This window comes from Spermophilus citellus (genome assembly GCF_964194105.1).
Source record: "Spermophilus citellus genome assembly, chromosome: 3".
Lineage (NCBI taxonomy): Eukaryota > Metazoa > Chordata > Mammalia > Rodentia > Sciuridae > Spermophilus > Spermophilus citellus.
Genome location: NC_138184.1, coordinates 32,767,956 through 32,795,377, shown reverse-complemented (window position 1 = coordinate 32,795,377; position 27,422 = coordinate 32,767,956). Strand labels below are relative to the sequence as shown.

Here is a 27,422-nt window from a genome sequence, read left to right as displayed (position 1 = left end):
CTAGGTGGAAGGAAATAGGGCTCAAATCAATCAAATCCCATTCTCATTCTAGTGTAGTAGAACATGGAAATGCACTATGGACATTTAATGAGCTCTAACTCATTCCCTATTGATAAACACTTAGAAATTATAGTACATCATAATTATGCAACCATCCTGAGCAATATTTTTAAATGATTATGTGTGCAAAAATGGAAAGCTCTTCACATATAATCTCAGTAAAAAAAAAACAGACAAACAAAACTGACATACTAACAGAAGTTCAGTGGATTAGACAAAGGGGACTAAACGGGAGGGATAGAGAGGGCAATAGGAAAGACAGGAGAATGTTATGTTAAGTGAAGTAAAGCCAATCCCCAAAAAATACATGCTGAATGTTCTCTCTGATATGAGGACGCTGATCCATAATGGGGGCGGAGTGAGGGAGAGCCTGGGAGGAAACATTAGATAGAGCAAAGGGAATTAAGGGGTAGGGAGGGGGCAGGGGTGTTGGAAAGATGGTGGAATGAGATGGACATCATTACCCTATGTATGAAAACACTAATGGTGTGACCCTACTTTGTGTAAAACCAGACATGAAAAATTGTGCTCTATATGTGTACTATGAATTGAAATGCAGTCTGATGTCCTATATAACAAATTAGAATAAATAAATTTTTCAAAAAAGAATGAATTGAATACAACTTTCGTATATTTGTATATGACTATACAACCAGTGTAATGCCACATCATGTGCAACCACAAGAATGGGATCCTAATTAGAACTTACACTTCACACATGTAAAATATGTCAAAATATACTCTACTGTCATATAGATCTAAAAAGAACAAATTAAAAAAAAGAAAAAAACTGACCAACTTAGTAATACTGCTATCTTTACAATTTAAAAAAGGACTAGATCAATGGATTAGTAGAAACATATTGATGCATTTCCTAGAAGGAATTATAAAAGAGAAGTTGTAAAGGAGATTTTTTTTTACTTTTTATATTTAACCTTTCAATAATTGGAATTTACTAACTTTATACATATTCTTCTATATTTATATTTAATATCAATGGGACATATGCATTGTAGGATAACTATTTTTCCTCTTTATAACTCTAGTAAGAATACCATCTTGCATACAGCACATGGCAGTCTATAAACATGACCTTCATGGGGAGTGTGCAGAATGCTCTACAAGGGACAGGTGGAAATGAGGAGGAGTACAGGAGGAGGCAGCGTCAAAAGATGGTCTATTTTGTTTAATAAATAATATTCTGCTGTTTTTTAAGACTCTTTGTCTTAGACACCGTTCCATGATGTTTCACCTTCCAGTAACAGGGTTTCTAATGTGTAGTTAGGTAAATTATTTGCTGCTTCTCAGAAGTGCCGCTGCTTTACATTATCCCATTCAGCACCAGTGCTTCACTTATCTTTACCATATAATGAACCAAATGTAGCTGTCAGCAAATTATTTGTGCCTCATCAACTTGAAACATCAGCTTTCTCTATTTGAGACAATAATATTATGTAATTCCCCTGACAGGCTGTGGTTTTTCCTCTCAAAACCATCTTGTCATACCAGGAAATAATTATCAGAGAATGGTTGCAAATTAAAAAAAAAATGATGGTGCTTTAATCCTTAAGACAGAGAGGTGATCTCGAGCTCATTATTCAGGCCATAATATGATGTATCAGAAAGTGATTAGCTCTGTCTTGTTTCTAGGCAGCTCTTCTCAGCTTCTATCATCACCATGGGACATTCTCTTTCCTGGAAGGCTAACTTCCCATGTACAGACTGTCTGTGAGACTAAATATAAGGAGTAATCCATTACTGAGGAGTAAAATTAGGAACATGCATGCAAATTATACTTTCTTTGGGGTGTGCTATTAACTTTTTTATTTATTTCCACTTTGGGGTTTATATTCCTCTGCCAAGTTTAGCCTAAATGATAGGGGTAAGCATGTGTCTGACACTTATAAATATAACCCATGTGATTTGCTTATTCTGTTAATGCAAACTGTTATTAGAAGAGCAGTATGATTCCTTTGAAGAGATCTCGTTGGTTGCTTACTTTACAGTTCTTTTTTGAACCTGTGGCCATACAACTACTGCGATAATATTTTAGTGAATATTTGATCTTTTTTGTCCCATTTCCAAATTATGTAATCAATCACAAGAACTGCTTGAAATTCATTTCTTCTTACCTCTGATGATAAGAATATGGAAAGTAAGATGTTGGAAAGTGTGGGTTTAGAAGTCACCAGAACCTAGTTCTGGGTGTAAATATGCCAACAACTACCACAAATTACCTGGCAGTTCATTAAACTTTTGTTTTCCTTACTGAAAAAATAAAGAGTTTAAATTAGATAAATTTGGGAATCCTATAACAGACAGGAACTAAGTGCTTTTTAAAACAACATTTTATCACACCAGGAGCTCCCAAATTGCTACAACTCCCTTATTAGAGTATATAAAACAATTTCCTGTTAAATAGGATACTGTGTCTCAAAAGGAAATGTAATCAAATAGCCTCCTTTGCTATATGCAAAAGATTTTACATATCTCAAACATAATAATTCTGTGTGATAACATTCAAAAAAATTTTGCCATGTAAATTGTGGTTTAAATTTGGAGCAACTTGCTTGTTTTGCATTTAGAAATATACACACACGAGCACACTTAAGAAGTCTGTCATATATCATGTAAAGGGCAAAAATGAGCATAAAGTGAACACTCTAACAAAATATGCAGAATTATTAGAAGCCTCCAATATTTACTTGTTAAATTGAAGGTATTTTACATTTTCAAGAGAAATTGTCTTTTACCAAAAGTTTGCTAAGCAAATTCTTTATTGGTTTTTATTTTATTTTATTTTGCTTAAAACAGCAAGTCTTATAAACCACTAGATCATCATATCTGTTTGTATATTGCATGTTTCACATTTAATTTAAAGTTTGGAAGATGAGAAATACTCCACAAAGCAAGCAAACAGTAATTACTTCTTCATAATTACCATGAAACTTTATTGCCATGCATTGTTATAATTATATTTTAAATACTCCCCATTTGCATGATAGACCATAATGTCTCCTAGCACATTGAAATCTGTGGCTTATAACAACATCTCACATCCACAAAGGGCTCTTCGTCATTTAGTCTCTATTTTAACTACTGTTAAAGGAGACTCCGGAAAATTAATTGGCACCATAGTCCTGCAATAAGAAAATTGTAGGCAATACAATATTTCTGTGCTACTGAAATCTTCTCATTATTCAGAGGAGTTCATGTTTAACTTCTAAGACGTATTCTTCTCTCAGTTAAGGAGCCAGTCATAATCAAACTAGTTCTCACAAATCACCTTGGGATAGGGTTTAAATGCAGATGTTGATTGATTTTTGTCTGAGGTGGAGAGTGGAAGGGACTTAGATTCTGCACTTCTAAAGCATTCCCAGGTGGTCATACTACTGCTGGTGGCCCTTATATCTCACTGAGAACAGCATCCTATTTATGTATCATCTGTAGCTAAGGGCAAAATGCTTTTAACAGCATGAACGCACATGTGTATATACTTCACACACATACATTCAGGTGCACATACATCTACTTTATCCAGCCTCCTACTGTGAGCACTTTCTACACTCAAGTCTCACAATAAATTGCTACCTTCAATGGGTTAATTTAACACAAGCAGAGATAACATTTTACCTGTGAAATTCTTCCAGGATAATTTCACTCTGAGGCGAGGTGGGATAGAGTCAAGAAGGCTTCTTTGTAGTTTACCAAGTGGAGAGTGTAGATGTGGGGAAGTTGGGAAAGAAAATTCCAGGAAGGAGGGAGGACATTTAGAGGTGGTACCAGAAATCCTTCAAGGGATGGGAAGTTGTGGGTAAAGGTAAGATTAAGAGGACACAATTCTCTCCTCTAATCAAGGGAATTTTATCTTGCAGGTATTTGGAAATCACATGAGAACTAGAAAATTGCATAAATCTTAACATAACTCTTAATTCACTCAATTTGCTAATGTTTTCCCTGCCACTTTCGAAGAAATATTCCCCTTTGGGAAAGTAATTTTAAAATTAGGCTCCTAGAATTCAAGGGTAATATTATAGATACTTATCCATATTTTTAAAATGAAGTATTTGGAAATTCATTTTGGGAGATTTATTTTTATTTATTTTTTTTTCATTTAGTAAAAAACATTGTTTGGGGTTGTGGCTCAGGTATAGATTCCTTGCCTAGCACGTGTGAGGCACTGGGTTCAATCCTCCAGCACCACATTAAAAATAAACAAATAAAGTTGTGTCCATGTACAACTTAAAATATATTTTTTAAAAAGACATTGCCGGGTATATTTTCCCATCATAATCAGTTTTGGATTAATGGAGTTGCATCTGATCTTTGAACATGGCAATATAAATAAGTACAAATAGGTCATTTTCACTCTCTTCGACCAACAGCTTTTGAAGACCCTTGAATATCAGGGTGGCTGAAAGCAAGAGACCTTTGAGAAATTGTGAAATTCACAAAGACAATCCTCAAAGACATCTCAGTTGAAAGCTAATAAATTCTTACTGTATAGCTTTTTAAATTTTGCTTAATGCTAAAATAGTTCTTCCAAAGTGTTTATTTTTTAATTATAAAGCTTCAAGGTAACATTAAAAATTGAGAATCTCATAGTCTATGTATATTTGACCCTTGCTAAGCTAGAATATGGTTTTTGACAATATTTGTTTCAGTGATACTTCTGCAAAATTTTTTTTTTATTATACCAGTGGGCAGATGAGTTCCTGGGGTGAATACTTCATTCAAGTCCTTTTACTGCAAATGTTGCCCATTAATTCTATAGCTACCGAGTTTCCACACAAAGGCTTTTAAATATGCACACGTTCTTATGTAAGTACAGGTGTTTGTGTGTATATATATATATATATATATATATATATATATATATATATATGTATGCACATATGTAAATACATATTTCTAGATCAATCCCCTTGTCTAAATAAATGTACAATGTATGTAAAGATATTTAAGACATATATTTAAATTAATGCAATGGGGAAAACACTTGCTATATAAAGAGACTTTTAATTTCCATAATAAAAAATTAGAACTTTGGTGGATTAAAACTCCTGATAGAACTCTTGCAACTAAGTAACAAAATAATGATAATGGCAATAGTAATGAGAAACAAAAGCAAAAAAAAAGTGGGGGGGACAAGGAGCACATGTTGTACACAGTTTTAGGTTAAAACAAAACAGTAATGTGGCCAGCTTCAGGAGATAATAGGGTCTTAGTTCTGGTGAAGACCCAGGAGAGTCACCCCAGGAGAGTCACCAGTGCTGAAGTGCCCAGATGGTCCAATGACAAGCTATAGTCAACATGAGCAAGTCTGCAAACACAGATCCTCTCTAGGAACACGTCTTTTTCTTGTGCTTGGAGTATAGTCACACATTGTGTTGATGAGCCTCTGTGGAATTAAAATGAAACAAGCCTGATGAAAATAAAGTTGAGTTGATTAAACACTCTGAACTCTGACAATGACAAGTGATCAGGTCTCACAGCCTTTAACTGGGAACTGCTAACAGGGATGCTGAGCAATAATGATTGTTGCAGCAAATTCAGGATTTTTATTTACAGATGTTCCATAGACTCTTGAGCCCTTTATATGCATTAATTTATGCAGTTTTCACAGCAGCTCTATGAGGCATTTAACACTATTATCTCCATCCTATACATGATAAAAACGAATCACAGAAATATTTTTTTTTAAAATAACATGTCTGGTTTCTTACAGATTTTAAGTTGAGGAGACAGACATCAGGCCTTGAAAAAAAACTGGTACCACTAACAATTAAATGCACCCAAATTAACCATTACTCAGAGTAAAGCCTATAGAAACATGCACTATTTAAAAAGAATTCAGTTGTATATTCTATACTTGTAGAACTAGAGTTTTTTTTTTCCCATTCACCTCAAATAAATCAGTATTAAGGATGCAATAAAGGTAATCAGAGAGTAGAAAGTCTGACTCATGAAAGCCATTATCCAAAGAAGTATAAAAGGTATAATTTCAATAATTTAAGAAGGGATTACCATTTACAAGTTGGAAAAGGAACCTCAGACTTTCTGTGGCCACTAGTCAAAGTATTGTTGCTGCCAAAGCACATAATACATTTCTGGAAATTATCAGGGAAGATTTAGAAACAAAATAAGAAAGTTGGTCCCTCTTAAAGTACAAATATAATATCCTAATAACAGGAGTCTTATTATATGAAAGAAAAAAATGGGATGAGGGCTAAGGAAGGAAGGAAGAGGCACTGTCACACTCAACTCAGACTTAACTCCTAAGGAGACAGATTCTTTCCCATGATGCATCAGGTTCCTTATGACTCTTTAGACATGAGCTGGGGAACATGGAAACAGATCCGGACAGAAATGGAAGTTCTATGTGTGGCCAATTCCATTTAATGGAACACAGTGCACAGAGGTATGCCAAGACCTTTTCTTCCTTGAGGATGACACTTGGGAAATGAAGCATGACTTCTGTTGAGGACTAGGGCAATAATTGCACTTAGTGGTTTAACTGCTACCTGGCTTTGAATACCAAATCTATGACCTGGGGAAAGCCACTTAACCATTCTGAATTTCAATTCCCTCACTTACAAAATAGGGGAAAATTTCAACTACTTCGTAAGGTTAGTGTGAGGATTAAGTGCAATCATCTATGTAAAATGGAAGGGTTTTTTTATGAGCACCAAACACTAAAAGAAATTTTTTTTCCTTTGGATAAGATTACATGTGAATAGAAATTTCTGACTTTTGGGAGTAATGAATACGTTTGTTGTCTTGACAGTGATGATGGGTATACAGGTATGTGAACATATTAAAATTTACAAATTCTATACTATGGATATGTGTAGTTGGTTTTGTGTCAGTTGAATCAATGTAGCTGTTAAAACAAAAATCAGTGTCTATGATTTTGTGTGCATTTGTAAATTTAGTTGCTAGATATTTCTTAGCTAATAGAGGCACAGGACATGATATCGCTCCTCAGAAGAATTGGACCCAGTTCTTTAGGGCAGGAAATGAAAGGTACTTATAGGTTCACGTTTTTTGGGAAATTTGTACTTTTATCAATGATGAATTTATACATTAGCATGACTTCCCATTGAATGGACAGCTGTATTATAAAGTGCTGGGATAGAAAATTCTACAGAAATGAATGATTTTGCATAGTATATATAATTTTGAAATCTCACTAGAAATATTCTTGCTCATGAAATATTGAGATCCAGTGATTGGATTTAGCTGTTTCATTTGGAGTGAGAATTTACATCAATTCTAATGTAAAGACAGTAGCTTTCCACAGACATTCTATGATGTCCTCTTTATCTTGTGTGATATCTGTAGTTTCACAAAATCATGGAAGTCAGAGCTTTAATAACTCTGACTTTTTTAGAGCATTAATTGCAATTAATTTTCAGCTAAAATTGTTTCTTAGTAAAGAAAGGAGTGATTCATTTTGGTTTTCAAACTGTAAACTTACAAAATAATATTGGGCTTATTCAAGCCAATAAATGAACAAATTAACTTCCAGTATCTTAATGTGTTGACGAAGTCATTAAGCCAATATAGCTTTCTTTTACAGTCTAATAGTGATATGGAGGGAGACACTGATCTCAAAGAATAATTTGCCCTATTGGATGTTTAAGATTCATCCTATGTTTTCTCTGATATGCGGATGCAAATTCACACTAAAGAGGAAGGAGAATTGAGGTGTTTTGGACTAGGCACAGGAGAATGAAGGGAGAGGGGGCATGGGGTTAAGAATGATAGTAGAATGAATTGGACATTATTACTGTATGTGCATATGATTACATGACCTATGTGATTCTACACAGGTACAACCAGATGAATGAGAAGATATATTCCATCTATGTATGAAATGTCAAAATGTATTCTACTGTCATTTACAACTAATTAGAACAAATAAAAAACTTGGAAAGAAAGAAAAGATTCATCATTCATCCTTTCTCACTGTCATTTTTGTAAGACAAGGTCTGACACACTTTAGTTTTGATCATTTCCTCTTAGGAAATCAGTTTACTGAAGTCCGACAGGACCTCCTAACGAATCTATGAGTCATGAGTTATAGTTACGTACTTTGGCTATGTTTCATCAAGTGTGTCCACTTAATATTCTAATAATTGTTCTCCCTGGGATTCTGTCTAGATTTTACTGGAAAATTGCAGTGAAAAGAGTGGGGTGGAGGATCAACTTTTAGCCTTTGTGGAATTGCAAAAGATTGATGAGAAAACACAGCTAATTTGATTGCAATTAGCAAAATCTTTCCTTTTTTTTTTTAGAAAGCAGCTCCCAAGCATCTATTTTGAAAATTGAACACAGCAGTTTCTATAGTGAAAATACAGTTGCCTTGAGGGAGAAATATTCATCCACACACAAATACAGATTATGGATGTTTCTAACTTAACTGTAAAAGTTGGTGCTTGCCTCTTTTAAAGCGAGCTCACATTGTACTTCAACGGACTGTTTTTTCAACAACATCTATGATATCCTTTTATGGTCTGCCAGTACTTTTTTGAAGCCCACTTAGAACAGCAGCCAACAAAATCGAGACTAAAAGATATTGAGGCCAAATATTTCTTCAGAACCAAGATGTTACTTCAAAAGATCTTCATTACAAAGCACTACTGTGACTCAAATAATCGCTTATTTTTTTTTAAGGGGAATTTGCTAACATGGAATTGGTTTCTTATCTTCTCAGCCCCCAGTGAGCCTTTACTGTGCAAGTTCGCAGATGGAGGACAAAAGAAGCGACAGAATCAAAGCAAATATACCCAGAATGGGAGGCCTTGGCCCAGAGAAGGAGAGGTGAGTCCTGACTGAAAACCTTTGCTCAGAAATTTGGCAACAAATATCTCTCAGAAGATATCTGGGGCCATGATGAAATTTGGTCCCATGGAAAACCAAATGACTTCAAAGAGGGCAAAGAAACAGGCCTACATTTCATATATCCAGAATAAAATTATGTGAGGAAGAACACAGGACTTAAAAACCAGCTTTGGTTCTGTACCACATTAACAGTTCTGTCTTTAACCATACTTGAACCTGAAAAGAGCTCATTGGAAGACTCAAGAATAGGTTAGTCATTATAAAATAGTTATAAAAGAATGGTATGATTATTTAAGAAACTAGTTTCACTGAAATCCATATTAAGAGTTGAATGTATATTGAGAAGGGCAAGCAAAAAAATTAGGATTTATTTTGTCCTGTCTACGTGCACACGTACATGTGTTCATAAACGCACTGCTGCTGCTCTATTTATGTATATGTCAATTTAAAATATGGCATTTCTGTTGGTCAAGAAGGAGGAAGTAAATTTGATGCACTCATGGTTCTGTTCTTCACAAGTGAGGGGAAGAGAAAGCTCTTTCCAGTTAACCATGCATTGACCCTCCTGATAGAAATTGCCAGAGAGGCAAGCTCTCTGCATCCAGTGTCACATGGGGATAGATTCCTTTTGGTTACTTTATGTCTGAAAGAAGACAAGGAAAAGATGTCTAGGCTTACATGAGGGTTTTGTTTTGTTTTTGTTTTTGTTTTTGTTTTCATGTGAGATGGAATGGAGTTGTTTAAATGACTTGAATAAATGCCGTTTTGGCCAAGGCCATAGCTTCAACAGGAGAGATTTATTTTGTATTTCTAATTCAAAACACCTACTTCATCCATTCATCACTGAAGAGTCAGTGCATTTGATGTGGCATTTTATACTTTCAACACTGAGAGAGTAGTTGTAAAAAAGAGAGGAAACTGGGATTTTTCTTAGCAAGCCTTTTAGCCGATTTTCAGTTTCTCGGCTTGCTATCTGTTTCCATGAAGGTCTCAAAACCCTTCTAAAAGTGTATAGTTATGTTCAAGGATCTACAGAACCTACCACTCTTTACAATAAGGCATGAAATACAGAATTGGTTACTGAGCCTCAGAAGCTAATAGAAAAAGGAAAGAGTTTTCTTATTGTCCATTTCAGAAAGGAAGTTTATGTTGTGTTTGTAAAAAGAGGTGGGAGAATGATCCAGGTGTCCTCGTCATGGAGTTGAGTGTTTTACAGGTAACCTTCTTCCCAAAAGGAGAGCAGATACTTGTGACAGCACTTACTACATCCTTCCCAGACCAAACATCCATAGTCAGAATGACTTACTTGACCTTTAAAATGTGGTTGGATAAAATATCAAATTAAAGGTAACTTTGGATCATAGATTATAACCCCAAAGTCAAGACTCAATGAAGTACCTTAGCTCTAATAACTGAAACTTCAGTTCCTGCCTCCTCAAGTACCTGTGCTATTACCTTCATCCTGTCGATAGTGATTACAGAACAACACTTGACTGGGATCCATGTTTCTTGGAAACCAAATCAACAAACAGAAATGTAGACTTACAGCTCTCACCCTGCTATTATATATAGAACTAGGGGTTTTAGCTCCAGGGATGATGAACCACATGTACCACAGTGTGAAAGCATTGTGGGAACAAGTTTATAACCCAGAGCTCCTTAAAATTTAAATGTTGGCCTTAAAAGTATATTCCTAATACTTGTTTTCAAAATTCGTTTTTTTTAAGGACTATAGATTTTCCTGTTGAATTATGAAAATCAAGAGGCCATAGTAAATTTATCAGTGACCAAAAAAAAATATACTCCAGACTTTTAGAAAATTGTAAAGGAAGAGATCAGGAAAATAAATGGCAAGCATTAAAAATGTTTATCAAATACCTTGTTTGGGGGATGAACATGTTAATTCATAAACCTAGATTGTGAATCTAGAAGTAGACCCACTAAGGATGCTGGATCACTTTCCACTTCATTCTATAATTTTCATTTCTACCTTTTTATGCATTATACTTATTAGAGCAATCTAAAGGATATTAACAAAATATAACATAATACAAATAATCCCACAAGCACTATGTAATTAACTTTTATGTTCCTGTAAATTCTAACTACATATTTCATGGGGATTCTAGTTGTTGTTGTTGCTTGTCCATACTTCAACACTTCCGAAATGGAGTCTCTTCTTGTTGTGGGGTCAGGGAGTAACATACAAGAAGGTCTGCTTTTGCTCCTTTCAGTCACCTGGGGGCACTATTTACACTGTCTGCTTAAGCTTTGTGGCAACATTGATTACAATAAAAGCCCACCTCTAGAGGCTAGGAATATAGCCCAGTTGGAGGAGTGCTTGCTTAGCATGCACAAGGCTTTGGGTTCAAACCTCAGCTTCACTGGAACTTGCCACAAATTAATTTCTAGTGGGTGATTTTTTTTTAACTGCATACTACAGTGGGCATTTTAACTTGATAAGAAGATCCTTCTGGGTGTTTATTTTTACTCATCTATTTTTCTTGGTTTAAAAGACAATGGTACACCTCTCCATCATTGTTGTCTTATATAAGATAAAACAGTTGATTATTCTGATTCAGAATTTGAGGTAATAGCACAGAAGACAATGTTTCTTTTTCCTCCCTCTTGAAAGGATAGTAGAAAACATAATCTGAAAAGGATTTCTGATAAATACTTAAAATAAAAAACCAGTGGATTGCAAGCATTTTAGAAGTACCATAAACATGAAAATTGATATGCTAATTACAACTTTAACTTATTATTTAAATCTGGAGTTTTTTTGGTAGCATTTTGATAGTTTTATTAGCATATTCTGGTGAAATGCATTTCTTTATGAAAAATATAACACTGAAAACTTTAAACACATAAATTGGTCTAAGTTACCAAGGTTTTGAAATTTAAATATATGCTAGTGGCCATAATTTTGCATAAGTGAAAAACACAGGGATATTTTGAAGTAATTAACTAATCTTTCAAAGATAAGTGGAACTCTGATAGAATGATCAAGAGATTGGGGCTCTTAGGCCCCTCTTCTCTGGTGTTCTATATTCAAATTATGAATTCCATTGCTTCTTTAAGCAGCAGTTTCAAATTCTTTGATCTCTGGATCCCTTTACACACTTAAAATTTTTATTCATTAATTTTTTTAAATAATAAAATAAACCCATCAGATGAAAACAATAATAGTATGTTTTATGAAAAATAACTATATTTTTCAGAGTTGAAGTATTTTTTAGAAAAGAAATAATTAAATATTTTGCAAATTTAATGTCTGTCTCTGTAAAAGATGACTAAATTTGCATATCTGCTTCAACATTCAACCTGTGGCTATATGATATTTTATTTTAAGCCTATGTAAAAAATCTAGCTTCATCTAGACATGTCATTGAAAAAGAGGAACCTTTATGGATCTCCTTGAGAGATCTTGGGAAACCTCAGTTGTCAATTGTGCCTCCTCCAAAGCCTCCCATGGTCCAGAGAGAATAAGGCACGGGGCTGGCACAGCAGGGGTATCCCCCGATCCTGCTGCATTAGGTTCTGATTAGCCAGCACCCTAGTGAAATATTTTTAATGTCACAACAAGTGCAAGAGTTGCCTCACTCTGTCATTGCTGTGACTCTCATGATCCTCAGAACCTAAAGACCTGAGGCTTTAGCCATGTGTTTTATTAAATGTGAACCCATATTTTGAGTTCCTACTTTAGGTAAAATGATGCTTGAATTGACCTTGATTGCTGCCCACCCCAACCCTGGCTGCGCCCCCACCCCTCGCCCCGAGATAACTGGTCTGGAACTAGGAATGCTTCAAACCAGTTTGGAAATATCTCAGGAATATATAAAGAGGAGCTCTTTTTTGATTCCTCTTATGCTCCCAAAGAAGACATATTCAGTTTCTACGTAAAGCCACCAAATTGGACTCTATCCCAAATAAGATAAGTTGATCAAAAAGCAAATTGCTATGAGCATTTCCCAGATGACCCAGAATAAGATCTGATTGATAGCAACTTGCCCTCTCAGTAAAGATAATTGTAAACTAAAATACACATTCATTTTACCGCTACCACCACCACCATCATGGCACATAAACACATTATAACTTGTGGCATGCATATTTTATAACCTATTCAACTGTAATTGTAAAGCAGATTGGATCAAATCTAAGGATGGATAAGTTTCTACTGCAATGATGATATTCACTCAGATTTTGAAATGATATTGTGTTCACTTTTATTGCAACTTGCCCCTTTGGGTTTTCATAAGAATTTTCCAATATAAATATATCCTAAGTTTCAATTTGCAGCATTTGGTACTCTCACCAAATGTTGATATTGGACTTTTGTCCTTAAATAGTGCAAGAGACATAAACAAGCCATTTCTCACTGGTTCAAACCTCTGATGTAGCTTTCATAAAATCTTCCCAAGCCCTAGAGTAATTGAATTAGTAAATGTCATTGATAGCAGTTGTTTCAGTAATTACATACAATTATTTCCATGAAATAATGTTTTGACCATGGACGCAAACAAGAGACATAGCAATTGAACAAAGAATACCACAACAAAAGCTCAGATGTTTAGTGAAAAAATGGTCAAGATTTTATTAAAAGACCAAACCACTGTAATGACATTTTTTATCTTATTTATAGTTCCCTTTTAGAATCAATTGAAAAGCAATGAGAAACAACAAACATTTTTCTCTGTTTGACACTCTGAAGATGTTTTTTCTTGCTATGGGAACATTTAACAACGTTATCCACAAAGTTTTGGATATAAAGTTGTGCTAATGCAACTAATGTAATATTGTGAATGATCAACACTAAGATTCCCAGAAGTAGTTTACAGATTATGTTGAAGAGAAAAATCAATTAAGATTTTCTTTAGGGGGAGAATGTAGTCTAGGAATGTTAAAGTTTAGATTTCTTTAATGATTCCCAATTAAGTAATAAGTTTTAGGTGAAGCAACACACCCAACACACCTCTGATGAGATAGTATTTTTTGAAGAGATTTTATGTAAATGCATTTTTATTCACCCAACATACTGGCTGTAGGTACCACAGAACAGGATATGTATTGCACAATACCAAGGGAACTTTCACAAGGACATTGCTATGGTCCTGCCTGGATGCATCAGTTTGAAAACCATTAAGGGAAGTGATATATTGACATACTGTATTGTAACTTCAAATCAGTAGGTCCCAGTAATGCACTCACAGAATTCACTATTGATGGGCTGAATGCTAGGGTTAGCAGTTTTAATGCAACCAACTTTTAACCCATTGATTTCAGACACGAAATCAACTTGTTTTCAGTGGCCCTTGAAAACTCCCCTTGTGCTATAAAATCTAATAACTCTTGTTTATTCAGAGCTCATTTTAATAAAATCTTCTGTTCATTGCCAGTAAGTGAATGAAAGCCTGCAAAATTTCATGTAGCAGAACGGGATTTCCCATGCTAGTTTAAGTCTATGGCCAAGTACAAGCAAAGTTGAAAAACATGATTCCAAACCCCCTACCTCCGCCCTGTTGTGGCTCAAGACTTTAGGAGTAATTACTCATTCCAGCTGAATCCACTTATAACAGAGACAAAGATGTCTCTTTAGATTTCCAAGTAGGCAGTCATATCAGTAATGCAATAGCTGCATCCTACATTCCAATTCTAGATGAATAAACATAATCCTTGAGAGAAATGTTCTAGCCGTTTTGGTGTCGGTTTGCTTTTTTTTTCTTTGAACAAAGGATATGCAGACTCTACATCATAATTATTAATTTCAACCCTGCTTTTGTCACCATCATCATCTGTTGTTATCATAAGGCCTCTGTTTCCTTACTGATTAGCACTTCATCTATGGAGGGTACTGTGAGTAGAAGAAATGACTCTGCCCAGAATACATGAGATATATACACTCAGAATGCAAACTCCTCTAATCTCATTTTTCCTATTTGCTGTTTTAACTTCTCAGTGTAGGACAACTTTTGGCAGAAATATTTTTTTAAGAGAAGAATTCTGTTGGAAAAAGATTTAAAAAAAAATACTGAAGAAAATGCAACTGAAACAAAAAGCATGCAATCTGTCAATAGCTTTGATTGAGGGTCTACTATATGAGAAGCAGGCAACAAGATAGGCAGGACATGCTGTATAGACAGAGGCCCTGCTCCCTGGGAGCCTAACATGACACAGATCTCTGTCTGCACGCAGTATTGAAGATTAAATATAGAACTGAGTAGAATTTAGCATTGTAAAAATCAAATAATTGACTGTAATTGGCTCTCTAGCCACATAACAGTGAAAGAAACCCAAAGCCAAAATAATAATAACAAAAATAGCAGCCACAGAAACATCAGCTCTCGTCTTACTACTAAATATTAATTGTGTGTGTGTTTTTTCATGATGGGTAACTTAGAACTTGATTTAAGTTCAGTTATAAATCAGAAAAGCTTCCCAAAGTTTGAAAGTCTCCCTTTGTCACTTGGTCAGCCAAGGCCATTGAGTACCATTGAGGGAGGAAAATGTGTATAAGAAAAGCAATTTGAGCTTTGGGATGTGCATATTTGATGACTCCTAAGTCCCTCTCCAATGCACCTCTTGAGAATAACACTTTTTAGTGTATTTTAAGGATGGAGTGTGTCACCATTTCTGATGGATTCCATACTGTATGCTTTCCTTCATAAAATGTCAGGTAGTCTACTTTAGGCTGAGGGGATAACCTCTAGAGTTTAAGCCACAAATTCCAAAAAGTTAAAGCTGAGTGGCAAAAATGGGCAAGTTTTCAGAGTTGGTGAGTTTCATTTCCCATCCAAAAAAAAAAAAAAAAAAAAATGAGAAGGATTGAAGGTGCATGTTTAGTGATTGGATAGATTGAATGAAATGTCCCAGACAAAGCACTGAGCACAGAGCCTGGCCAACTGTGACTATGCAGTTATTCACTATTATATGAGTACCACAGGATCACCAGTGCAGGGCATTTTAACATGAAAGTCAGTTTTTCTCTGCGCCCTAATGACTAGAGTGGTCTAATTCCTTGATTTCCAATTTTATGTACTGTTAGTTTAATTTGTAAATAGGAATTACCTTCAATGATAGGCTTATGTGAAAGAAAATTCACTGGCAATATAATCTGTTAGCTGAGTTTTTGCTTAAGTTATAAAGCCTAAAAAAGAAATTAATTTGTATCTTTGACCCACATAACATTAAGGTTTTTAGTACAATCAATGCCAAATCTTGAAGCATTATTTAGCAATGAAACATTAGGTAGTTTTCAAGTTTGTAGCCAGTTTTCTCTTGAAGGTCATGTAATCATAAAATCCTAATAAGAGTTGGCAGAGAGAGAGGACTTGGATGGAAAAGTTGAAAGAAAATTAAAAAAAAAGTAAAACTAATCATGAGCTATTGCTAGAAATCGAGGAATAGACTGAGCCACTATTGAGAAATGACAAATTGCAGTTTAGTACTCTCATAAGAAAAGAAGATGACTTATTAACTCATTCTGTCAAATAATAGCATAAAATTGGACCCCCAAAGTGCTTATACAATCTCAGTAGCTATAAGTACTCCTCATATTTAAGTATGTTCCACCATCCTTCAAAGCAACTGTCTATTAGAGAAGAATCAATCAAATGCCATGATTGCTAGCTCTTTGAACTAAACAAGGAACTGGGAAATAGTAATTTTCTTACATACACCATATCTCCATAGTTTTCAATGTAATAATCTTTAGACTTCCTTAGTCAAATAAATAAATACATACATATGTATGTATGTAAATGGGTGCTATTACCAGATTCTGTGTAACTTTGGGAGTTCTTAGAAATAGTGATATTAATGCCATTTATAAAAGTTTCTTTTGTTTGCAAAACTCAGAAATTATCAGTTTAAAACACACACACATATACATACACACACAGTTTACCCTCCTGATTCACAGGTTCATACTTACAAATTTACATTTTTCACTAAAATCTATTTGCAATCCAGAACCAATACTCATGGTGTGTTTACAGTCTTTCACAGACATATGCAGACTGGTGACAAATCTGAGTAACCAAACATGCACACGTCTAGCTTAGGTTGTCCAAGGTGATGCTCTGCCTTCTTGTTCCAGCTCTTACACTGTACACTAGGATCCTTTCCATGGTTAATTTAGGTCTTTAGGGCATGGTTAATTTAAATCATTTAATTTGTGCTTTATATTGTGGATTTCACTGTTTAAAATGGACCCAAATGTGGTAGTGAAGTGCCATGTAGCATTCCTATGCAAGAAAACTGGGATGCACCTTATAGAAAAAATATAGAAAAAAAATGGAGAAAAGTTTTATTCAGATGCAAGAAATAGTACTGCTGGTTGTGAGTTCAATGTCAACGAATCCATGGCATGAGTTAAATAATGTGTCTTTAGACAGAAAAACACATGAAACAAAACTATGTATTAATTCAATTGGTGAAAATCCTGTGGCCAGAGTCTTAGAGGACCCTAAACCTCCCTTCATGAGGAGCACTGACTTAGTGTTTGGCTAAGTCAATACTCATGATGACTTTATAGAACAGAGCTATTGAGAACAACAAAAATGGACTCAAACTTGTTTTACAACTTTGGTTATTGAGTGGGATCCAGTCTATTTATTGGTTAAGCTTATGCCTCCTTCTTTTAATTTTAACATTTAACACATGTATTAGAGCTAATCATAGATTATTAAAGACTTGAAGACAGTGATAGTTTTTACTATCCTCAACAAATACAATACTTTTTTAAAAAAATTGAAATATTTCATTTTATTCTAATCATTGTAATGAATCTATGAGTGATCAGTTGACTTGTAATCATTTTTAAGAAATATTAAACATCTGATCCAATGTAAATATTCATAAATCTTCTTTATGAAAAAACTAAATTGTTTCTGCCATCATTTATAATATTTCTATTTACTGAACTAGGTGCATATGAGGGAAAGGCTATTGACCAACTGTTACTATAGGAACTAAAATGGGTCACATTAATATGGAACAATTGATGTTAAGGGGCAAACAGATAGCTCTGGATATAATGGCAGAGTTGCCACCAACATGATACATAAAATCTGGAGATAAAGAGGCTCACCCTTGTAGTGAACATTAATAGAGTATTTTGTCAAGCTTCTTAAAAACATTTGGCTCACGGGGCATGGTGGCACACTCCTGTAATCATAGTGGTTTGGGAGGCTGAGGCAGTAGGATCGAAAGTTCAAAGACAGCCTCAGCAAAAGCAAGGCCCTAAACAACTCTCTGAGACCCTGTCTCTAAATAAAATACAAAATAGGGCTGGGGATGTGGCTTAGTGATTGAGTTTCCCTGGGTTCAATCCCCAGTAAATCACCCCCCCCAAAAAAAAAAAAAAAACAAATTTGGCTCTCACAAGCTGTTAGCAATACTACAATAAAGCACACACTCTGATACATTCTTAGCAGAAAAAAGATAAGACACAACTCAACAAAATAGCCTTCTCACCTTCAGTGGAAGTTACTCTGAATGGTGTACACATCTCTTAATCATTTGAAGAGTCACCAGTCATCATCCTTCTTATCAAGCATGAGAAAAACCTGACAATGAAGTCTAAGAATACACCCTTGTCAATAGTTTTGAAGCTATATTGTATGCAATTTAATCTTACAACACTTAACACTAGAAAAATTATTTCAGATATTTGAAATTGATGTGCTGTCCCCATGAGCTACTGGAAACAAAAATACTTAAGAGAGAAATGAAATTGAAAACTTAGTAAGAGCATATAGACTCAGGAAGCCTTAGATCCTTTTCTGTGAAAGTAGGGATATTATCTATGCAGTTCACCATTATTTTCTTTGTGTATATCACAAAATTCAGCAATTAGTCACCCAATTCTTTTTAAACATTAAAATATATCTACTAAATTGCCAGGTTCTGCAAATAGTATTTATTAACTTTGAGCTAAAGAAGATTCTTTACATATGCAATCTTGAAAAGAGATATTGGCCCTTATAATACATGCTGTACTTGCAAAATAGGTTTATTAGCTAGCCCTCCAGATGTGATTTTTATTAATTTAATATGCTTCACCTGCAGTTTAGAGAGTCGGCTTAAGGTGAGTGGCCCTTCTAATCTTAGTGCAAGAACTTGAACTCTAGTAATTCAGCATTAAAACTTTCTTGCTTGGATAAGTGTTGTATTTTAAAGCTTCTAGGCTCAACATTTGCTAAACTGAGATCATTGAGGATAAACAGCTAACCTTGAAAATCTATGCAATATTGTAATTTTGGATGGAATGTAATAGGGATGAACCCCATCCACTGCTTAGCCTGTGTTGTCAAGAGAAAAGTCGGGATGACATATTCTTGGGGAAGGGCTGAGAGTGGGGAGTTTAGGAGGGTCATATAGCTGGGAAGATGATACCAAGCCAATGTAAGAGGAAAGGCGAATGGTTAATGACCATGACCCCTGTCTTCTCCTGGCTGAAACTATATAAAAAGGCAGACTTACCTAACTTTGGTATTATTGGAGTTGTTGGTACTTTCTTAGCAATCCCAGGCTGCCCCAAGACTTATAATCACCCAAACAATGGTTAAGCCACATCCTACAAACTCTGGTAGCACCAAACTAAAACTGGCACCTAGAAGAATATTGAACACTTAACCAGATAATTGGAATGTCCTTCCTTCTGTCTCTACAGTATTTTTTATTATCTATCCTACTTAGTTAGCCATGTCACAGTGGGATTGACCAATACGTATGCTATATCACTGATGGTGAGACACCACTGATTAAACATGAAATATTACCAATAATGCCATAAAAAGAAAAGAAACCTGGCAAACTATAAAATGCTAATTAATCAGCAAGTGAATCCCAATTTCACAGATAAGAAAATGTGAAAAAAGAACGAAGCCATGTCTTGGAATCTATGGAATTCAGTTATTTAGATTGAGATAAAAGCAGATGTACCTACTTAAAATATGATATTTTTCTCTTTCATCATTGTAAACCATTAAAGTTCATTTAACTTTAACGACAAGTTCAGACTAGAAATTTTTTCCCAAGACTTTAAGACCTTTGAGAAATCGTATCAGGGGCTGCTCCTTGGCAGGCCTAGCTTTCTCAGCCTTCCAGTCTGAGTTCTATTGGCCTCTATCTTGTCCTTCCCCATTTGCTATATAAGGGGGACATTCTCGGACAGGAGTGTGTTAGCAAGAACACAGAAGGAGAAATATGGGGATGGGCATAGTGCATAAATAGTATCACAACTTCCCTCGATGTCCTTCCCTCAAACATAATGTAGTTAATTTTCTCTATTCTCTGGCTATTTTAATGTGACAAATCACTAGCATCTCATTTGATTGATCCCAGAAAACCCCCTTGCAGAGGTCAAGATGACTTTTAATAGTTTTTCTCTCACTCTGATTTTAGACCAGTGATTTTTGACAAGCAGGGCTTCCAGGTCATTGGTTGTCCCTAACTGCTCCTAGGTTTCTCACCATAATTTGCTTCAGGGCCACCAGCCTCCCCACTGTAATGGAAATGTCTCTTAGTAATCTCAGTCATCATTGGGTTTCCGCCATCTTGATGACCAGTTAAGGGATAAAACTTCTTTAGAAGTTCTGTTGAATCCAGCTAACATTTTCAAAAGGAAATTTTACTAATGAAAGAGGGACTCATAAAAATACCCTCAAATTCCATTTTGAAATACAAATTTGAGATTCAAAATTTCCTTTATGTTATTTAACACTTATTGAACTCCAGTATGTTTCACCAGGAAAGGAGGTACATACATACATGGGATTCAGCACTTTGGTAGGATGAGGAAGGAGGATCTCAAGTTCAAAGTCAGCTTTGGCAATTAAAGAGAGAGAGAGAGAGAGAGAGAGAGAGAGAGAGAGAGAGAGAGAGAGAGAGAAAACACCCTGTCAAGCAATGACAGAGGAAGACGGGGTACCGAGATGAATATAGCCACGAATCTAGTTGGGGGACCTACATGGCAAAACAAGGTCCTAATAGACCCTGTCTGAGTCATAGGAGCAGAACTAATAAAGAGTGGTTAATGGTACAGGGAGGGAAAGATGGGTATAAGAGGCAGCTTAGGTAGTCCAAAGCTGGAAGAAAAGAATTTCAAATTTCTCACTGGTCATGATGGAGGGAATTTTTAGCCCCAAACCACAGTTGCAAAGGGCAGAGCTTATCCTCCAGAGCAGGGTGAGTGCGTGTCTGAGTTTGGGATCTTGCATTGCATATGAAAATTGTGGAGCTCAATAGGGACAGGAGGATTTCATTATGAAGAGTCCTGTGAAGTCAGCAAGATGCCACTGGAAGGAAGGACCATGATGTGATCAGACTTGCTTTTCTTAAGAGCAGTCCTTACAGCCCAGTGGAATGGTTGATGGGTTGGAAGAAGGTTTTAAATGAAGGCAGGAGGACATACAGACCAAAATATAGAAGTAAATACACAAATAAGAAATGGTAATTCATAAGGTAATCACCATGCATTGAACTTACTGATTTAACCTGTCAATAAATGTCTAGAATTCAAGATAGAGACATGAGCTTTGGACAAAGACTTGGGGGAATCACCAGGACATAAATAATAGTTGGACTCACAAAGGGAATGTTACCATTGTACAATGCAGAGGAGAAAGAAAAAAAAAATTCTGGCCTGAGCACTAACATCTCAAAGGCAGTTGGAGTGAGTATTGCCCAAGAACAAATTCATCCCTGAGAGGTCATCAGAAAATGAGGGAAGATGATCACATAATCCAGGGAGAAAGAGTTTTTAAAGAAGAATAAGAAAAAAAATCATGAGTCAAATGATGCAAATTAATTAAGCATGATTTTAAATAAAAGCATTAATTCAGAAATGATGAAACTTAGGAAGTATAGCTTCATAATACTGATCAGTTGGCGCCTTTTTTTTTTTTTTTTTTGTACCAGGGATTGAACCCTGGGGCACTTAGCCACTCAGCCACAAGTCCTGCCCCTTTTTATTTGTTATTTTTGAGACAGGGTCTTGCTAAATCGCTGAGACTGGCTTTGAATTTACCATCCTCCTAACTCAGCCTCCTGAGCCACTTGGATTACAGGTGTGCACCACTGCACTAAGCAATTAGCACCTTTAATAGGACAGTTATAGGATCTTTCTGTCTTGTCTGAGGACTGGGTAGACCTTGGGAATTTCCTTGTCTACTATTTTACTTATGCCTCAACTTTTCTTCAAGAGATGGACTCATTGCCCAGCAGCTTCAGCAGGTAAGAGCAGACACCTGCCCTACCTGGTTGACTGCCTCTTTGGAAAAAACAAACCATAGAAAAGTCTCCTGACTGTGTAGAGTGTTCTCCAGTAAAATTCTGCCATGTGTCTCTTGTGGAGGTCAGAAGTCAGTTCTCTCACATCTCCTTTCATCAAAAGAACCAATAACCTATCTTCAGTTTTGCTCTGAGCATGCTTCTCTTCCTACTATTAGTCTCTCCCATAACAGGAAGTAGGTTAAAAGTTCTTTCTTTGTTCAAATTCTTGACATGGTTTCAGTCTTCCAATGGTTTTATGATGATAGCTAATTTTTGTTGGGTTCTCTGAATATTTTGGGTAGCCACTTTTTTGGTATCACATATGCTCAGCCAATACTGCCATTTTTTGAATTCTCATTGACTTCCATCATTAGAAGTGTTGTATCATTGACCCTCCATTTTCAGTCTTTTTTCCTGACCCCTCATGTGTTGTCACTTTGACCCTTATGGTGGTGGCCACCCCATTCCAGCCTACCTTTTCTGGATTCTATTGACTCCAGAAAGCTAATTCCTCCTAATGTTTTCAAACTTATTTCTAAATAAGATCTTTGGTCTATATTACTTTAACAAATGAGAAAGACTTTTTTCACCTCTGAATTTAGAATTTTAAAACAAGTCATAAATGCCACAATGTGATTTTTTTAAAAAATTAAAAGTTGAATACAGTTGGATACAGGAAGGACCATGATGTGACCAGACTTGCTTTTCTTAAGAGCAGTTTCCACAGCCCAGTGGAATGGTTGATGGGTTGGAAGAAGGTTTTGAGTGAAGGCAGGAGAACATACACACCAAAAGATAGAAGTAAATACACAAATAAGAAATGGTAATTCATAAGGTAATCACCATGCATTGAAAAAGAAATTCCTAATTGTATGCATATTGGAAGAGTATTTTTCACATTTGTTGAAGCATAAAAAGTCATTTAGAACTAGACCATCCCAGCTTTATCATTTCTTGAGATTAACTTTGGTTTTACTTCTAGTCAGAGATTTAAATCTTATTTTTATTTTTTTAAAAACACATTGTACACATAATTGTGTATTATCATTTGTTCACTATGGGCTGTTTTAAAGACATATTTGTGAACAAATATAAGCAAATTTAAGTGAGATTTTACTTTGATAGCAGTACCTAAATGTTTATGGTACATACTTTGTAAGCCCATTTTAAGCATATTATCTTTTAAGTCATCTTATTTTATTTATTGAATATTTAATCATGACCACCTAACAGTTGTTAAATACTATAAAACTGGTTGCAAGAAAGAAACTTGCATCCAGAAAACTATATCATCTTTATCCTTAGCTTTTTGAACTCCACTTGAACTGATCCAGAACAGAATAATTGCTAAAATATATTTACTAAAAGTTTACTAAAGTGTTAAGTCCAATCATAGAAGACTGGGAATCCTTGGAATTATTCCTTTTTTATGTAGTTATAATACATGTTGTGTCAAGACAGAAATTAGGGAAAGGAGAAATGATAGTCTAAACCACTATGTTTCAGTTTTTCAGAAATTTCAGTCTGTTTCTGGTTGTATAAATTTTGTTGCCTCTAAGTTTTTGATCCCGTTCTTATTCAGTATAAAAATAGTTTTAAATATGGTAGGACAATCCTTCCAGCCATCTTCTCCTTGACTTTGTTAGAGTCAATTAATTATTCCCTGTTCTTCAGAAGACGAAGGTCTGTCTTAACACATGACTGAAAAGGTAAGACCACGTCAAACTAATCCATCTCAACAAACCCTCCATATTTACTGAAAATAAAAACACTCTGATTACTGCAATGAAATTTTAAATTTAAATTTTTTTTTCTAAAATATTTAGCTGTCTAAACAATGATTCTGTCTAGGAGACCTAGAAATATCCAATTATGGCTGAAATATGAAGCCAAAACTCAGCTTTTATTGGAAAAATGACAAAAATACCCCATTTTGTTGTAAATAAATTTTACATACGTCTGAAATACAAATAATGTGAATTCAAAAATGGGAAATATTTATAAATGTAATAAACACTTTTTGAAAGTAAGTGACAGGATTAAACATCACTTTTCTACATATGTGGTGCAACATTTTTATTTTGTTCCAAGATATTTTGCATTTTGTGTGACTCTGGAGTTTGTAAACATGCCATAACATTTGGCGATTACATAAGGATGATTTCATGGTTCTAGCTTTGTATAAAGGTGGTTAGACAGAGCAGCAAAATCAATTTATTTTTCATCTTTGTGGGAAGAGACAAAAGGAAATTGAATGCAAAATCTGCATTAAGACCATATTAGAATTATAACTTAGCAATCTGTTACACATGAGGTGAAAACTGGGCGTAGTCAAGTGTAGTTGTTGTGCTAGGATATTCAGTCAACAGTGACGTTAAGAAAGAAGAAGAAAAATGATGTTTAACCCTTGCCTTGATTTGTAACCCAAGATGTTCCAAATGCATGTGTCCTGACACTATCTCTTGTTGTCTCCTCTTGCCAAAGGTACTCAGAGACAGGACTATCCCTAGGCAAAATCATGAAGTAGGTGAAACTTGTATTCATTCCCTACCCTTTTGCAATGATAATCTCACCTTAGATTTTCTCCACCTCCCTGATCCTAGAAACATACACCAGTTGCTCATTGCTCTGGACTTACCCTCTGTTTTCCAGGGGGTTCATGCTGTGTATTGTCGTCCAGTCCCTCTTTGTGATTATAAATGTTCCCTGCTCAAAAATATTCAGTCGTTCCCCCAAGAGGAGCTGGGCAACCAAGATCCTCCCTCCTGACCTTTTGGATCTTATTCTCCCCATCATGTATTCTACCAAAAGTAGGTCATTTTTATTTATACCATGTCATTTTTATTTATACTTTTTTTCATTCTATTCCTTTTGCCTGACCTGGCCTTCACCTCTCACCTCCATTCATAGCAATCCTACTCATCTTTCAGAGCCCGCCTCAACTGTCCCTCCTCTCTGTGCCTTACCTGATCATCATCACCAGCCCCTCTCCTCCCCACCTCATCCATACCACTCATATGGCACTTACCACATATTGCTTTGTATTATAATATTTATGTATGTGTCTTGTCTCCAGGCACTGTGCTGGGCGCTTTACAAAACGTAATCTCATTTAAATTTCACAACAATCTGATGAGGTAGGTATCATACCATTTAATAGTTGAGGAAACTGAGGCTCAAATAGGTTGAATAATTTGCCCAAGGGCACACTACTAGAAACAGAGTGAGGAGGTGACCCAGACTTGTCTGGTTCCAAAAGCTACTTGCTTCCCACTATACTATATTGCTATCTACTCAGTTCTCTTTTCTTGGCTGAAAGATAAAAAGAAGATGAACAATGGAGGAAGAGACCAATATGGATTTTTCTGACTGAAATAGATATTGAACCAAGACATTGAGTTGATTGATTATTACTATATTTCTAGCTAGGATTGATTGACTAACTCGTATCCACAAGGGATTAAAAAGTAAAATGTGAGAAAACAGAAATCCTTACTTAAAGTTGCTAGAACAAATAAAGAGTATAAGAATAGAATGTTCTAGATCATTTATAATTTAAGAAGGACTACGTAGCATTGGTCTCTCTCACTGAGCACTGTTGGAAACAAGTACAGGGAAAAGAAATGGATGTGAGCTAGGGGAAGGCTTTCTATAGGTAAGAATTTAAACAAATTAAAGCAGTTAGAAGGCTAAAGATATGCTTAGCATCCTAAATGTTTCCTGAACAAGCAATCTCTCTCTTGGAATATTAAACATATATTTTTATTCTGTACCTAGTGTGACATCTTAGATGAGTTATGGGAGAAAAGTTTAGCATCCTGAAGAGGAAAATCTCATTCCAAATGCACAACTTTTACCATTGCCCTCTCTAGCTCCCAGGAATTTAGAGTTTAGGCTCAGCCTTGGACAAGCTTCCTTCTGGAGAGAGTTCAGTCTGCCCAGCCTCCCACCTGTCATGTGGTAGAGGCCCCATCCCAGGGAAGGATGGTGACTTTAGATCTTTTTTGTGTTATGACACCATTACCATTTTTACCTCTCTCAAGGCACAAAGCAAAAACCTTCCTATTTGCTGTTTTATTCTCTTCTCATTTCCCAGTTCCCCAGCTTGTCATATTATGGGTTGCATGTTTCTTTAACATGACTGAGATCCTCAAGTTTAAAGAGGTCATGCAGTTGTCATTAAACACATACCCTCAGTGCACCTCTGTTGTTGCTTGACAGTCATCTCAGTTTGGTATACAAACTCCATTTCGATTTTTTTATTCTCCTTTTATGCCAATTTCATTCATATATGGTTCTGTGCTTTTGTTCCTCATACCAATGGTAATGACAATATAAAAATTACTACTTAGGTAAAACAACATAAGGAATATAAACTTGAATGCAGCAGACCAGACCAGACCAGACCTCAGGTCCCATGTTAGGCAGCATTAAGAATTTTCATTTCAGTTAGGTGCTACATCTGAGGAATTCAAGGAGCCCAACAGGAAAATCACCTCCAGCTATGCCATGCTGGGAAAAGAAACAAACAAACAAAACAACAATAGCAACAACAAATATAATGTTTTTTATTTATTTTTTGTTAAAAATTTTTTATAGTTTTTCTTAAACTACAAAAATCCTCCAAGCTCATTCACTTTTTTTTCTAGCGTTTTTATTTTGAAATAATTACAGATCCACAGAAAGTTGTAAAAAAACAAACAAAAAAAATTACAGGGTAGCCCTGTATATACTTTACCTCATTTCTCCCAGTGGTTACATCCTGTGTAATTACAGTACAATATCAAAGCCTGGAAATTGATGTTGATATAATTCACTTTTCAATTTTCAAAACAGAAAAATAAATCCTCCCTAAAGACAACCTGGGCAGTCTTAAGTTGCATTTTACATTTTATTCCTACACACAGGTGATAACCATACTGCCCACCCTGGTAAACCAAAGGTGATGTGTTCTGATAGCCACAGAGAAGGTTCTCCCTGATGGATCCTCTGGCCACTTTCCAACCCTAGGCCAGTGTCGTAGCAGAAGAGTGCAAAGCGGCCCACATTGGAAGACTTGGGTTAAAATCTGATTTTGCCTTCAAATTTGTGACCCTAAGCAAGAGGCTTGATCTTTCCCAGCTTCAGTGTGTTCATCAATAAAATGGAGAAAATCATGTCCCTGCCTACTTCATGGGGGTAGTGAGGATCAAATATGGTGCTGTATAGGAAGGGACATGGCAGGCTATGAACCAGCA

The 27,422-nt window shown here is 35.5% G+C and overlaps 1 protein-coding gene across 8 annotated transcripts in view; it reads left to right on the top strand.

Annotated features, from left to right (window-relative positions):
• The window catches only part of RBMS3 (RNA binding motif single stranded interacting protein 3), a gene marked incomplete at its 3' end in the record, with an annotated part of 671,965 nt that overhangs the window by 520,849 nt on the left and 123,694 nt on the right, over nucleotides 1–27,422 (top strand). For all 8 annotated transcript variants that reach the window (XM_081285615.1, XM_081285621.1, XM_081285618.1 and 5 more), the window contains exon 7: nucleotides 8,780–8,886. In XM_081285615.1, the coding sequence (XP_081141741.1) occupies nucleotides 8,780–8,886 (107 nt within the window). The remainder of the gene's footprint in view (nucleotides 1–8,779; nucleotides 8,887–27,422) is intronic.